A 16,849-nucleotide genomic window follows, 5' to 3' on the forward strand; every position below is an offset into this window, starting at 1 on the left:
AACAACGATTAAAAGAGTGGGTTGGGAGGGTGGCCTAATGGTTAAGGTTTTTGCCTTATAAACACAAGGTGCAGGGTTTGAGTCTCACAAGGGATAATTGGCTAGGCTTAAAATGGCTCACAAGGGCAGTTAGCCTAGTTCTAATCTATGAACCTATGAATCTATAAGATTTAAGATTTTTACCTGAAAGTGTTTCCATAGTCACTGTTATACCCCAAGCAGAGTCCAAAGAATTTTTCCTCGGATAGATGGTAAATGCTGGAAGTGTGATGGGGAAGAAAAGGGTAGCTGGGAACATATGTTTTTGGAGTGTATTGAGCTGGCAGACAAAAAATTCCTTGTACCCTGTCAGGAATATCAGGCTAGCAGATGAGTGCAACTAAGTTTTTTTTTTTTTTTTGAGCTGGGGTACAGGATCTGAATTGCCTAGACACACTAGGACCTTGAGTTTAATTTTGGTGGTTGCCAAAAAAGCAATTACACAAAGTGGAACTCAAAATCTAAACCAATTGTACCTGAAATAGTGAATATTGTAACAGAAATAGAAGTACAAGAAGTGGGATCTTTAGAAAAAGGGTAGGAATAAATTGCATAGAAAAAAGGAAATTGTGGAGCAATACATGCAGAAATAATGTTTTGGAGGAGGAATGAAATTTAAGAGAAGGCAGGAATTTAATAATTTAAGTAATGTTACTTAGATTATCAGATATGTAAGGATATATGTGATGTATAATGTTTGAAATTGTGCACTCATTAGTATGATTTGATAGTTTTATATACATGTAAGTTTGATTTTGTCACATGTGATAGTTCAATAAGGGTGTTTAGAAAAAAAGCATACCCTAAAACTAAAACCTACCACCCTAGCTACAGATAACCTACACAGTAAATACCTGAAAACTGAAGAAGATTTCATTGCCTTCCCCATCTTAATACACAGTTTACTATCAGAATTCCAAGTGAAGGTTCGACGATCACAAGATGCCGAAATTTGGTTGGCTGAACCCATTTTGTCGAACCTTCATTCATGCAGGTCTTGGTTTAGTGAATGCATTGTGCTTTCTCACAAATGTGGTTGGTCTTCTGACCAGAGATTGCTGTACAGTGCATATCAGAAAATTTGCCCTTTTCTCCACTGTAGTGCTATCTTGGGAGTTGGAATATTTAATCTGTGGGCGGTGTGGGGGTGTAGGGGGCCTTGCCCTCCTGCTAAATGGTTTTGTCACATGGTGTGCAGTGTTCACCTGCAGTCTATGGATGCTGAGAAAAGTCATATTTGCTTAAGGAAGTGTGTTCATGAAATTCTGACCTTCTTGACATTCCATTTCGAACATCTGCGTCAATATTTTAGGTCAGAATTTCTTGTGGATGTCAACCTTATGATAGTAAACCTTAATACACATTAACAGATCCATGCAAGTTGTATGTCCTCTCCCTAGGGAAGGAATCATTCATCCTGTCCCTGCACAAAAGTGGGAACATAACTAGTCTTTCCAGTTATCAACCCACTCCATACTTCCCCTATTAAAAATATCAGAAAAATGAATCCATTCTCAACTTCTCAACCACTTTCTTAGCAGTAAACTCCTCTCTTACAGTCAGCTAGTCTTTAGACCAGACCACAGTGTCACTACTGCACTGGCAGACTTGTAACAGCATGAATCATGACCGCAATACAGATAATATTGTATCTGCCCTTTTCTTGGACATGTGTAAAGCTTTTGACACTGTTTGTCATAATAAACTTTTCCATCAGCTCACCTCCCTTGATTTGTTCTACTGCAGTGTCACCTTGTTACTCACCTACCTGTCCAAAAGACCCTAAGCTGGGAATTGGTGTAATGGTTAAGGTGTTTGGCTCACAGACATAAGGTACAGTATTTGATTGTCACCTTTGAAAGGGAAATTTCCTGGGCTTAGAATGACCTATTAAGGTGGCTTAGTGAGTAATTAGCTCCCCATCCATGTGAAGCAGAGCTTCTGCCTAACCCAATTCAACTGTAACTTGGACAATTGGATGCATAACACAAAATCCATCCCTGGTTTGGCACCTATTTCTCTAATGGACACAGGCAGCCTCTAAATGGTTTATCCCCCAGGCCCCCGCTTGTAAATGCACACATACATGTCGGAGACTATCTCTACCCTTATGTTTTCTGCTCATGAGAAAATCCATATAATTATATCTGACCTAATGTACCACTGCTTAACTACATCCAATGCTGATTATGTTACTGCAAAATATACTTGTTTATTTTATAACTGTCTGCTTTATTCACCATCACTTTGTATGTAAGGCTATTAATGTTACCTGAGCATTTGTAAGGCTCTTAATGTTACCTGAGCATTTTGTATGTTGTATATATACTACTGTTAAAATTTCTTGTCTAGCTTTTCTCCTCGAGCCTCCCCTAAAAAAGGGCTTGTTTACTCAGTCAGACTTTCCTGGTAAGCAAATAAAATAATTGATTAACTAAGTAAATAATAAATATTGTTTGATTTAAATGACATATATTGTTGATGGCTTTATCCCGAACTCTAAATTGGATACACAGTTACCCCAACATTATCCCCTTACCTCATACTTTCCTCCACATTTGCCTAACTAGTTCTGAAACATTTTGTGATGTGGCACTACACTAGCTTGTGACTATCTTCTGTATTTGTGCCCAACTGTTCTTTCTCTGTTTCCAGTTCACCAGCAGGGCACTGTGCATCTGTATCCAGCTTCCTCCTTCCTGAGTCACACTTTCCCATCTTCCGTCATATAGCCACCCACAGTCTACAATCTGCTGCTCTTGCCCTGCTGCAGGTTCTGACACCCTTTTAGTTTATATGGGTGTTATTATTCTTGAATGATTACTGTAATGTCCACTGCTTTTATTATTAGTAGAACTTTGCCCAGGGTATTGGGGTACTTCCCTTACTCTTTTTGATAGACAGGGTGGGGTCTTTTACATCCATCAAAGATATTACCATCTCAGGCAGATGAGGCCTCCATTTAACATCTCATCTAAAGGCCAACACAGGTAAGGAGTACAGCACCACCCTTTGCTGTACTGCAGTGTTAGTAATTAGTCTACCTGGTGTGGGAATAGAACCCAGAGCCTTCTGCACTAAAGGCAAGTGCACGCCTTGTTGCACCACTTGTTAAGTGCTCTTAGGACTGTCCTTATTCTTCTTTTTTTCAGCTTACTGTTCCTTTTCATGGAGCATCATCAACCTGAGACAGTTTACCTGAATGTTTTCATCTAGGCTGAATATCAACACATCATCAACCTGAGACAGTTTACCCGAATGCTTTTTTTATGTTGAATATCAGCACAGACCTTCCTGTTCTATCAATCCTACAGTGTTCATTCTTCTGGATTTCTGTTTGAAATGTACCTGTCCGTGCTTTTCAGGCTTCAAATGTTTGGCTAGAGAAAAAAAAAACAGTCTTTCTTATTTTCACGTTTGCTAGCTGCATTGATTCTTTCTGTCCATGGTAATGAGCTGGGGGGATGCGGGTATTATCTTATTTTTTCTAAGAGTTACTGGAAGACATGCTTTCCCCTACAATACTTACTAGCACCCATATAAATGTACCAGCACATGTCCAACATCTAGTCCTGCATGAGTTTCAGACATTATGGAAATTAGTTCTGTCAAATCCCTACATGAAGTTCAGATCTCAGGGGAATGCATGCAGCCATGAAACACAAACAACTCAAGTGCACAAGTGAAATCTCTTAAGCCTTAGAGAGCTGTTGTCAACAGTTGCAAATCTCTGCTACTAACATCCGTATTTCCTCTTTGCACAGATAATGTTAATATCAGAAGTAAAAGAGAAATATATTAGCAAGATTCTTCTTTGAAACAATTGTTCTCTGTAGTTTGTTCCCAAACTAACCACTCATAACTTGTGTATTTCCACTTTTTCAGCATTACACAGAGTTGTTCAGCTGTTCAGAATAACAACAGTGGTTTTACATGTCCATCTAAGGCTAGAGTACTTGGCTCACGATCCTAACATCAGCACACAAGTGATATTCATTGCAGTTCCAATTGATTTCTAGTTTGCAAATGTAAATGCTGTATTTAGTATCACCTGGGAAGATGATATTGTTTTACTCACAAAATACTTTTAAGCTACACAGACTTCTAGAATGATGAACCCCTGTGGTTTTATTTGTTATGACTCGGATATTTGTATTTTAAGGTGAGCTTCTAATTTTTCTTAAATTGATATTTGCTTACAAACTTGCATAGTTCTTTGTGTGTACAATGTATTTTTGAACTTTTTACTTGGTTAACTTGTACTGGGGATACTTTTCGATTGTTCTTGTTATGTCACTTGGGACTGTGGCTTTTCTCCCCAGTCCTCCGCTGAAGTAGGGCACAAGCTCAGTCGGACTATCCCGGTCAATTAATGTCAAGTAAATAAATAAGTAAGTATAAGAGTTTGATGAAGCAAAGATTCATGGGGGGAAAGTTACAGTTTTAATGCTCAGAAACGTTGACTGTTGTACTGTCCATAAGAAGGAAGTGGATATAGATTTTTTTGCTCTTCGTAAGGGTTACAGATTGTAGCATTAAGCAGTTCTGTCATAACATAACCACCTTAGCAGTTACTGTAGTGCTGTCAGTATTTTAATAGGTGATTTTATGTGGTATGTTATGTTTCAGAATTCTGTGACGTACATGCAGTTTCCTGTTCAGGTTCATTTATCTGCCCCCCCTTCATTGCTATCTGTGCTTTGTCATATTGCTATCTTTAACTTGCACAAACAGCTTCAGCTATAGCTGCTTGTTTTGGATTCCTAGTAGAGGCGTCAGGTCATTTAAACTGTTTACACCTATCAGATATACACTAGATAAAGAAATCTTTCATTTTCTGTTGTACTCATTAGTGACCAGGAACTAAAACTTTTTGTGACATCTCCCATTGGTATTAGCATAACCTTTTTATTTGACTTGAATAGAGGGATTTCATGTGCTGAAATGTTGCAAGACAAAATGACCTGGATGTAGTTTAATTTATACACTGTATTTTAGTTTGCTGTGCGACTAATCTCGTAGTTAAAAAAAAACACATTTTGAATTATTATGTGGCACAAATCTTAAAATGCTGAATATGAAGGTAAAGGACTTTTGCAGTTGGTGTGATTCTGCATTAGATTTTAAACAGCGTGACATGTGCCCCTTTGATACTATGTACTTTTATTACAGCCTACAAGAGCATCGTCAGAGAGCATTTCTTCCAGACCTGGTTCAAGTATTCCTGGATCTCCAGGCCACACAATCTGTGTAAGTACTATAGTGTACACCACAACTCCTAATTCCAAAGTAATTTCATACATTTAGACTTTCCTGAGTGAGAAATAAAAGATATTTTGACTTTTGTGACAAAGTGGAAGAGCAAAGATGATGTTAAATTGAGCTTGGATCTGGCAACAGTGGTATCTTGATTTTCTTGGAGTAGTAAGCACAGTATTTAATAGCAGCCAGATTCAGCCATGAGGTTGTTGAGTTTTGACGGTAGCATCTTAGTATTTTTCCACACTATCTTCATAAATTTGTTTGCTTGTTTGTTTGTTTTTAACCAGGTGAGCCCAGTGGGCACAGGTGTGCCTTTTCAGGGATGACACGGGAGCATTGTCAGGTTAAGTGACTTGCTCAGAGTCACACAGTTTCTAAGTGTGCATTCAGTTTGATTTATGCATGTTTATCACTCATGTCTGGAATGATTCAGATCCTAAGGAGAGGGCCATTGCCAGGAGGCCACACTGATGGCATTCTATGACAGCTGCACTTTATTGTACAGTCTTGTGTAGTGTTTACAAGGCTACAGGCAAGTTTGTATAAAACATTGAGATGCAGAAATGAAAGCATCACATGAAATTCATGTCATGTGTCGAATAGATGCTTCATGCCATATGCAGCATAGCTACTTCGTCTCATACAGGACAGGTACTTCGTGTCAAACAGGACAGGTACTTCATGCCATGGACAGGACAGGTACTTCATGACATATGTAAGACAGGAACTTCATGTGATGTGCAGAGCAGGCCCTTCATGTCATCCTTTTTTATTGATTGACCATTTAAACCCACTAGATATAAGCATCTGTTTTCAGGGACACTCCACAGTCACTGCCTGGTTAAGTGTTTTCCTTATCATACAAGTGCAGATGGAGGAAACAAACTCAGAAGCACACAGGACAAATTCCATTGCAGCTCACAGCCTTAATCCTCTAGCAAAACTGTGAGACAAACATCCATTATTAATTAAATGGTTGTGATATCCATTGTATAACCTTACACCACAGCTTATCTGTCCATCTTATAACCTTACATCACAACTTATATGTCCATCTCATAACCTTACATCGCATCTTCTCTGTCCATCTTATAACCTTGCATCGCAACGTATCTCTCCATCTTATAACCTTAAATTGCAACTCATCTCTCCATCTTATAACCTTATATCACATCTTATGTGTCCATCTTATAACCTTATATCACAGCTTATCTTTCTATCTTATAATCTTACATCAAAACGTATCAGTCCATCTTATAACCTGACATCACAGCTTATCAGTCCATCTTATAACCTCTTCTTGCTTTTTGTGAAAAATGCGAGGCTTTCTATGTTGGTAAAACTGAAAGAGCTTTGAGAAAACGTATTTATGAACATATTTATGAAATCTCTGTCAAGAAAGAGAGTAATGCTTTATATAAACATAATATGTTTTGAGAACTGTGTGTTTTGGAATAAACGTTTGTCCTGAACCTTTTGTCTCGAGTACTGGACTCTACAGTGGTGTGGGGCTACATCCGTTTTTCTGCTGAAATAGTCGTGTTTGGATTTTTTTAGCAGAACCTCACATCTCAGCTTATCTCTCCTCTTATAACCTTACATCACAGCTTATCTCTCCATCTTATAACCTCACTTCACAACTTATCTGTCCATCTTATAACGTTTCCCTTATCTGTCCATCTTATAACCTTACATCACAACTTATCTGTCCATCTTATAACCTTACATCACAACTTATCTCTCCATCTTATAACCTGACATCACAGCTTCTCTGTAATTAATTTTGCAGAGTTCACTCAGTTTTCGTCAGAATGTTTGTTAATTGTCCATTGCTGTCCTGCCCTTTAATTTCTGAATCAAAAGCACAGGTTTGAGGTCTGATTTGTTTTTCTAATATTAATTAACGATTAAGACTTTGTTGATAGGTTTTCAATTTAGATTTGATAGTTTGATTTACAGTAGCTTACAGATGTTGCAGTGAGATTCATATCTTGATATCGGACGACTGGATTTCAAATGTGTGTGGTATCTGTAGATTTCAGATGTTATTCCTGACATGCATCTGTTATACATTTTGAAATATATTTTTTCCTTCTGTTGCCACTGATTTCAGGACATGTCTGTGGCCACCTCCCCATATTTCCAGTCTTCACACTTGTGACAGCTCCAGTTATGATTCACAGCATGGAGAACCTTTAGGCCCAGTAGATGTACATGCCAGCACAGCAAGGACCAGGCAAGGGTCAATCATATTGAGGCATGCAGTGGGTTTTCATTCTGCACCCTAAGTTTTCTTGAGATGTACTAAGATTATATCACAAGACAGGAGTTCAGTGGTGCTAGGAAGAAACTGCCCTTGCATACACAGTGACAGGCCCTTCATTTGGTTACTCACCTCACTGACTGTCATGGCTCCAGTGTTACCAACAGAGCCCATGTTCTGGGTTCATGTCCCTAGCATGTCCCTTAACTCATATGCTTGAAAAGGGGCATTACCTCATCAGTCCGCCTCGTCTCATTGTTGGCTATTTTAGCAGCTAGACCACTTTCAGGCTGGGTTTTCTGAATTGCAAATGGGATGTTCATTTCCTCTATACAACAGAGCAAACAAATACGCATTTTATGGCATATTCTTTCAAGATGATTATTCTAGTTGTTTCCTGATCTCTTAATTATTTGCATGACTTGGAAGACCATCAAGATATCTAAGTTTAAAATGTGCTTTTCCCCGACACTCAGTGTTCTGGATGGTCCAACAGTCATTGAGTGTCCAATGCTGCAGCAAAGGTTGGGTGAATAGGGCATCGAACATTTCATATAAAAAGTTAAACAGCTTACACTCAATTAAATCATCATAATCCCTTAATAAATAGCCTGTAACTGTCTGTCAAACTGTCTTTTTTAATATAATGAAACTACCTTTAAATTTGCAGACAGAAAGATAGTTATGACAATTTGACAGTTTACAAAAAAATCACTTTTCAACAGTTTTTAAATTGTCATAACTATCTTTCTTTTGTTTTTGCTGAGGGGGTCAGACGCTGCTTAGTCGGACTGGCATGGGGTGCTGCTTGATCCAGCTACGCTTCTGACCGACATATGATGAACTATTAAACTTTTTAAAAACAGTTTGACAGTTTACAAAAAAATCACTTTTCAACAATTTTTAAACTGTTTTTAAAAAGTTTAATAGTTCATCATGTGTCGGTCAGAAGAGTAGCTGGCTCAAGCAGCACCCCATGCCAGTCCGACTAAGCAGCGTCTGAGCCCCTCAGCAAAAAAAAAAAAAAAAAAAAAAGGACTTCTGCAAAATCTGCGGGATACTTCCTACAGATGGTACCCAGCACCCCCCCCCAGTTCCTCAAGTGAAGAGACAGCAAAGTCTGTTCCTTCTACTGGCACACCAGTCAGATGACAGATACACAACATGCCACTCCCCAAACCATTCCGGTCCTGTTTCTGTGCTCTGCCCCCCCCCCCCCATTCTCCTTCCTCACACTTTAGAAAAACATCTTTTAAACTGTAGCAAACTGCTTGCTACAAATGTAGCCGCCATGAAAACAAACATGGAACAAACAACCTCCTTAAACTGTAGTGATAACAATGCCATTCAGTGGTATGGTACTTCAGTATAAGGACTACAGTCATTGGATTGTAAGCCACACAGACATGACTGTGAGTAAACTGCTTACCACTGCAACTTAGCTCTGGGGAGTGTCTCTCCACTAAAATTAAATTTGAATTTGTGGCCTACTTTTCCGTTTATATAGGAAAAGAACACACGTTCTGTAGTAGTCGTGGAATCCTTACATATTATGTAGGGTAATGTCAGACAGAAAGAAAGGAGATTGAGTTGGTCATTAGTCTGTCGTTGTCTAGTATGGAGAGTAGGAGGCCAACATCATCTTTCTTCCAGATACTCTTTGAAATTCCTGTTTTGGATAATTAAAGCATTACAAACATTTTCCACTTAAATGGCTAAAAGCATAGTGCACCCCATCTGATGGACAGCCTTATTTGGACCAGAAATGGATTCTGCATGATCTGCATTGTGGTCAAGAACAGGATTAATACCCGCAACCACAGTAACGTGGCACTGTTTTTAGTATATGTTAATGACCATTAATGGTGAATTCTTTGTAGAAATGCATGGATGTCCATCTCCAGGACTATTTCGTTTTTCCTTTTTATCTGTCTGTAAAGACTTAAAAAGGAAAAAATCATGGACATTCAGAAGCCGTACTGGTAAAATACATGATGTCCTTAAGGAGTCATTTACATGTATCCCATGGGCCTGTATTACAGAAGGTTTAAGATATCACACAGTGAAAACTCTAGCTTGGCTAGTGTTTTCTTGTTGTTTTTACTAATTGGTTTGTTTGTGACACCTTTTTGCTTTTCGGTTGACACACACACACACATACATCAATGGCTAAAAAGGTCTCACATACAAATCGGTCAGTAAATATTGCAAGGAAAAACCCAGCCAAGTTAGAGTATTCACTGTGTAGTGAAGAGATGTGTGCAAATGGCATTGTAAGGAAGTATGGTCTTCCACTGTAGGAGGTTTAAGGTATTATACAGTAGAGGCTGGGTCTTTCTTACAGTCTTTACTGAACGGTTGGTTTGTGTTACCTTTTTGCCCTTTGGTTTGGATGTTATTTGGGATATTTTGCAGGTACCCTAATGTTTATGGTCATCATCAGATTTTAATCTCTGTGTTTCTAAAGTATAGCCAAATAATCCACCTAAAAAAAAAACATGGGGTGTCTACAGGTAGTTGAACTTGTCTTTATTTGCCTAAGTGAGCCCATAAAGACTTAAAAGTAAAAAGTCATGAGCATTCAGAAGCCATGTAGCTGACACTGGTATGTCCTTAAGGAGTCATTTGCGAATATATATCCCATGGGCCTCCACTACAGGAGGTTTACTGCATTACACAGTGAAGACTCTAACGTAGCTGGGTATTTCTTGCAAAATATATATATATATATATATATATATATATATATATATATATATATATATATATATATGTATATAGACATGAATGTGTGTGTGTGTGTGTGTGTGTGTGTGTGTGTGTGTGTGTGCACGTTTGTGTGTGTGTGCAAATAAGGTGACAGTATACATTTTAAAATAATTTTCAACAGCAACAAATGAATAAAATGCTTTAAGTTGCCTATGCAAAATGGTCATTCAAAGACTAATGGGGATAAAATTATTTTTCACACACTGGACACTACAAAGTGGTAGTACAGTGATAAAGTAAAACTACATGTTGGGGTGCAACAGAGATGTTTGCCATGGAATGTTGCTCAGCAGCATACAGGTAAAACCCTCATAGTGTTACGTTCAGGCTGCACACCTGCAAAAAATGTATTTCTTTTTGTTTAACTGTACATTTCACTTAAAGTGCAGCTGGCAGATTTTTACTGATGATATGAGTATCGACTATGTTGCCATTCAGTTACTGATAGTATATGCATCACACATATCTAAACCTTAAAACAAAAAATCTGTTAGGCGGGGAGATGGCACTCTCCAACTCCCCCGCTACTTTTATATACCAACTCCAAGATTGCACTACATTGGGGAAAGAGGCAAACCCCCAATCCCCACAAATACTAGCAACTTGCATAAAAAAACAGTTTTATGTTCCTGAATGTTTGACAGAAATATGTTCGATATTCCAAATATTCAACCTAACAAATGGCTGTAATGTATATTTGTGTGCCCATGTATACACACACACACAAAACACCAATGTCGACATGCCAGTACACATGGGCCAAGATACCATCTCAGCACATACAATTTTTAACTTAAAAAAAATACAGAAAAAAGTTTGTTTTATGGGGTGAAGAAGTCCCCTGCACCCCCACCCCACACCCTAGCTATCTCTATATGTACATCTATATATATATATATATATATATATATATATATATATATATATATATATAGATATATACAGATAGACAGATAGATATACACGCACACACACGCACACACACACACACACACACACACACACACACACACACACACACACACACACCAAGGCTTTTGACATGGTTGACCACAACATGCTTATAAATACCTTGAAGGTCTTCTCCTTAAACAACTATGCACTCCAGTGGTTTCAATCCTACCTGTAGGGCAGGCAACAGGCAGTCCTATGGCAGGACAAGCAATTATCTCACGTACCCATCACATTAGGACTCCCCCAGGTCTTGATACTAGGACCCCTTCTTTTCTCCATCTTTTTCAATGACCTTCATTCAGTCATCCCAGATGCTACCTGCATTCAATATGCGGATGACTCCACCTTGATTTGTTCTGACACCTCACCAGCAACTTTATTCACATTTAACCCAAAATACCTTTAATACAGTGGAAAAAATGGCTCTCCAATCAACATCTAATCCTAAACCCCAACAAAACTTAGCTGCTCCTCTTCTCCCCCACACGCAGGACCCCCCTGCCATCCTTCAACATAACCGCTAACAATGGCGCTATCATCTCCCCAGAAGCCCAAACTAAACTACTGGGTGTCATAGTTAATAACCTGAAGTTTGATGTGCATACCATTAAAACTATCAAAGCCATTAATAAAAAAACTTGTCTCTTTACAGAATCAAACCTTTCCTTACCCCACTTGCTAGAACTGCAATTAACCATTCCCATCTACTATCAACTCTTCTCTATGTCTCACCTCTATTCTCCAACTTAAACAAAACAGATATTGATAAACTATCATCGTGCTATGACCACATTGCCAGATTTGCTACTGGCACAGCCTACCAGACACACCACTGTCACAACCTAAATCGCCTAGGATGGCTTGAACTGCCTAGCCTACTGCAGTTCAACCAGCTAATAGTGGCACATGAAGTCCTTTACCAACCAGAAAATACACCTGGACTAAAAAATATTATCAACCCCTACACCAGCACCCAGCCACTGCAATCATCCACTAGACTCCTAGTTCAAACATACAAATCCAACTACTCAGCTGGGGACTCTGTTTGCCAACTCTGTTGGAAAACATAGAACAGACTCCCAGCTGACTTGACCCTAAAATCCTCACTAACTCGATTCAAAAACAAACTCAAGAAATACTTCAAAACTCAGTGGTTATGTCCTTGCACTAACCCCGACTAGTGACCTCTCTATTACTTAGGTGCCTTACCTTCAACTACTTTTAACATTTTTTCTACCACACCATTTCAGGAAGGGTCAATTGTATAACTGCTGCTAAATTTGTCTTAAACCTGAATGTAATGTTATGTATATATAACTTTGAAAATAATGTTATGTTTTATAAAGTGTTTTATAATAAGTTAGTACTATATGTGCTAAATGCTAAATTCTGGTATTGCTTATGACTGTAATCTGCTTGAAGCTAGCATTTACTTAATGTTCAATGTGTATTATTATCTTGGAGCTTTTCTCCCTTGCCTCCGCTGAAAATGGACATGTATCCAGTCAGACTATCCCGGTCAACAAATATAAAATAAATAAATAAAATAAATGGAGTAGGAGTAAATATTTCGAACCCCTGGATGTGTGTGAACTGGCACACCTGTCAATCAGCTGCCTAGCTGACCATATGCAGTCGACTAGGCAGCTGTCAGCCTCACACTTGCACCCATGTCTATGTCTATATTTGTATCAATATCTATATCTATAACTATATCTATAACTATATATATGTATAGGGGACAAATATTGTTGGCACATTTTGGTAGTAGCAGATGATAGGTGTGCGAGACTGCATAATTCCTGGGGTTGGGGAATATGCCCTTTCTCTGATATTGTGTGATCTCGGAATTAGTATATATCATTAGCAGGGAGTATAAGGTTGATGTTTTTTCTTATTTTATTTACGTTTAGCTTTGCATGCACCAATGTTATTGCTTGGCACATGCATACTAATGTGTCAAAGTTTACATCGCTAACATTTTATGCTGAAAATTAGGAATGTTGACAATTGGGTCTGTTGATTTATTTCAAGTAGACATATATATATATATATATATATATATATATATATATATATATATATATATATATATATATATATATACACACACACACACACACACACACACACACACACACACACAGATCTATGTAGGTTGAACTACTTAACAGCAAATCAGCTTACATAACGTTGATAAAAAAAGACTGATCTCAAAAGATCAACCTTACAAAAATACATGCTCCACTACATAACTTTGGATCATATAAACTCATACACAGATTTTTTTTCAGGGGAGTACTCCTACACCCCTGGCTACTTATATATGCCAACTCCAGGATCGCACAGTTCTAGAGAAAGGGCATATTCTCCATTTGTGGTATTACAGCAGTTTCGCACCACTGTCAGTCAGCTTTCCTTTCAACCAAATGGTACATGCATTAAACTGTTTTCTAAGCAAACAGTCAACCAGCTATACCGGAACCTATATTTCATAGATTCATAGTAGATTACTAGACTAAAGGCAAAAGGGCTATTACAAACCTAGTAAATATAACCCACTTTTGCAGGGGCGAGAGGATGGTGTGAATTTGTGCCTGTGCATTGAGCATCTTACAGATTGCCCCTGTCCATAAGTGACATAGGCACTACCCCACATGTGAATTTCAGATGCCCCATCCATAGATCCAAACTGCATTTGAAGAGGGCCAGGGCAGGGCTCTCCTTAGTATAAATAGAAAGACTGCTCAAAAGAAGGGGCAATCTCTGAGTCACAAATCTGTCTGTCTAGCATGTTTTGTTTGAGTCACTAAGTTTAGATCCCTAGATCGGATGACCCTCATGCTGTTTAACTTGCACATGTGTAGCAGCTCCTTCAGGGCTGGATTTGTGGGTGCCTTGTAGGTCTGGCATAGGTCACTCCTTAATAGTTGTTTGGAGACAGAGTAAAGGGATAGGGCTTTTACTCTGTTTGCATAGTTGATGTCATTTACACCCTGTATTTTCTATGTGAGGAACCTCTGAGGTAGCTCCAGCTACTGTTGGTGCCTAGTCAAGTACATGCCAAATAATGCACTGTATTCAATTATTGGTCTAATGAGTGCTGAGTACCAGGACTTTAATTTTCTTGGATCTGGATGCCATACCTTTACTTATAAGTTGTGTCACATAATATGATGGAGAGAGGTCAGGCTACTATCTATCTTTGTACACTGATCTCTCACCCCTGAGTCATCTGTAAGAAGTGTCATATTATTGTAATTTGCAGGGGTATTTAACTTCCCAAAGGGTATGACAATGCGTTGTTTGCATTTAATGTTAGGCAGTGGTTCTGACACTAATCATTTGTCTGATCTGGACCTTCCTGAAGGATGTCTACAGTGTTGTGGGATTCAATGATTGCCCCTGCTTGCAGTCCTCAGCAGACTTTGTCGACCAAAGGCCTTCCACACTTGCCTTGACTTCAGAGAAGTATATTCTGAAGAGGAGTGGTCCCAGTACTGATCCCTGTGGCACACCACTAGTAACTGGTTTGGTCCCAGCACTGATCCATGTGGCACACCACTAGTAACTGGTCTGGTCCCAGTACTGAGCCATGTGGCACACCACTAGTAACTGGTCTGGTCCCAGCACTGATCCCTGTGGCACACCACTAGTAACTGTTGTGGTTCCAGCACTGAGCCTTGTGGCACACCACTAGTAACTGGTCTGGTTCCAGCACTGATCCCTGTGGCACACCACTAGTAACTGGTCTGGTCCTAGTACTGAGCCCTGTGGCACATCACTAGTAACTGGCCTCTTGCTGGATCTGGAGTCACCCACTTTAACCATGTGTTGTCTATGAAGCAATTTGCTAACCATCTGGTGACGCAAGGATTTTTGCCCAGTTTTGTGAGTTTATTTATAATACCTGAGTGGAGAATTGTGTCAAATGCCTTGGCCAAGTCAAGGTAGGTGGTATGTACTGTTTACCCTCATACATGGCCTTAGTGACTTTCTTAAAACAAAAATCCACCAGATTCAGGAGGCGTGACCTGCCCTTGACAAGCCAGGCTGGGTTGGGTCCAGTGTTTGGAGGTCTCCTGTGTCATTATTTATCAGGTCTATGATTATTCTTTCCATGGCCTTACATATAAGACTAGTCAAATTACGGGTCTGTAATTTCCCAGGTCAGTAGGTGGTCCCCCTTTATAAAGAAGGATGACAGTTGCTGTTGTCCACTCTGTATCAGAAAAAGCCAGTCTTGGAGGCTGTGGTTAAACAGAGATCCTAATGGGCCTGATAAGTCCTGATTTAACCTGTTAAGACGCAACCCGGTATATTGTCAGGCCCCCATTTAAGCTGTGTGCGTGTATGTAATATATACATATATATATATATATATATATATATATATATATATACATACGTAAATATGTGTGTATGGGTCTACTTTTTCTTATCGAAAGCTCACCTCTTCAAAAAGAAAAAGTATGAACCCGTTTACGCTAATGTGCACTTAAACATAGTGCACCTTCATGACTACCAGTTCAACAAAAAAAATGCTACAAAGTCATTTTTGCCCCCCTGCACCCCCCACTGATTTGTATAAACTAACACCGAGTGTGCACTACAGTGGGGAAACTGGTATATTCCCTTATCCCCACTGTAGCGTCATGCGGTGCTGCAATTACCAATTCGTTGAACTGGTAGTCGTGAAAGTGCACTTTCGTTTAAATGCACTTTCGCATAAATGGGTTCATACTTTTTCTTTTTGAAAGGGTGAGCTTTCGAAAAGAAAAAGTAGACCCATATAGATGTGTGTGTGTGTATGTGTGTGTGTCTGTGTGTATGTGTGTATGTGTGTGTGTGTATATATATATATATATATATATATATATATATATATAGCTAATTTGTTATTTGTAGCTAATTTGTTATGAAATTTGTTTTTGTAAACTATATATATCTATATATATATATATATATATATATATATATATATATATATATCTGGGATGTACAAGCAAGTGCATGCCAGTCCCAAGACCGGATAAATGGGGAGGGTTGCGTCAAGAAGGGCATCTGGTGTAAAACCTCTGCCAAATAACATATGCGGATAACAATACAGATTTCCATACCAGATCAGTTGAGGCCTGGGTTAACAATGACTGCCACCATTACTGTCAGCCAACAGGGTGCTGGCAGAAATTGGGCTACTGTTGGCCGAAGAAGAAGAAGAGGGGGAAGGCATGCCCGAAAGCAGAAAGAGAGGAGGAAGGCTAGGATTGTAGTAGTGAGGGTAGGAACTTTGAATGTTGGCAGTATGACTGGTATAGGGAGAGAGCTATCTGATATGATGGAGAGAAGGAAGGTTGATATATTGTGCGTGCAAGAAACCAGATGGAAGGGAAGTAAGGCCAGGTGTTTAGGAGGTGGGTTCAAATTGTTCTGTCATGGTGTGAATGGGAGGAGAAATGGGTTAGGGTTTATCCTGAAGGAACAGTATCCCAAGAGTGTTTTGGAGGTAAAAAGTGTGTCAGACTGATGTTTATGAAGCTGGAAAGTGATGGTGTAATGATG

General features: G+C 39.0%; 1 protein-coding gene across 30 annotated transcripts in view; it reads left to right on the forward strand.

The window, feature by feature from the left end:
- The window catches only part of ABLIM1 (actin binding LIM protein 1), a 2,317,257-nt gene that overhangs the window by 1,548,307 nt on the left and 752,101 nt on the right, over positions 1-16,849 (forward strand). For all 30 annotated transcript variants that reach the window (XM_044055908.1, XM_044055914.1, XM_044055911.1 and 27 more), the window contains exon 9: positions 5,212-5,289. In XM_044055908.1, coding sequence (XP_043911843.1) covers positions 5,212-5,289 — 78 coding nt within the window. The remainder of the gene's footprint in view (positions 1-5,211; positions 5,290-16,849) is intronic.

The sequence above is a fragment of the Protopterus annectens genome, chromosome 14.part0 (genome assembly GCF_019279795.1).
Source record: "Protopterus annectens isolate FY-2018-M chromosome 14.part0, PAN1.0, whole genome shotgun sequence".
NCBI lineage: Eukaryota > Metazoa > Chordata > Ceratodontiformes > Protopteridae > Protopterus > Protopterus annectens.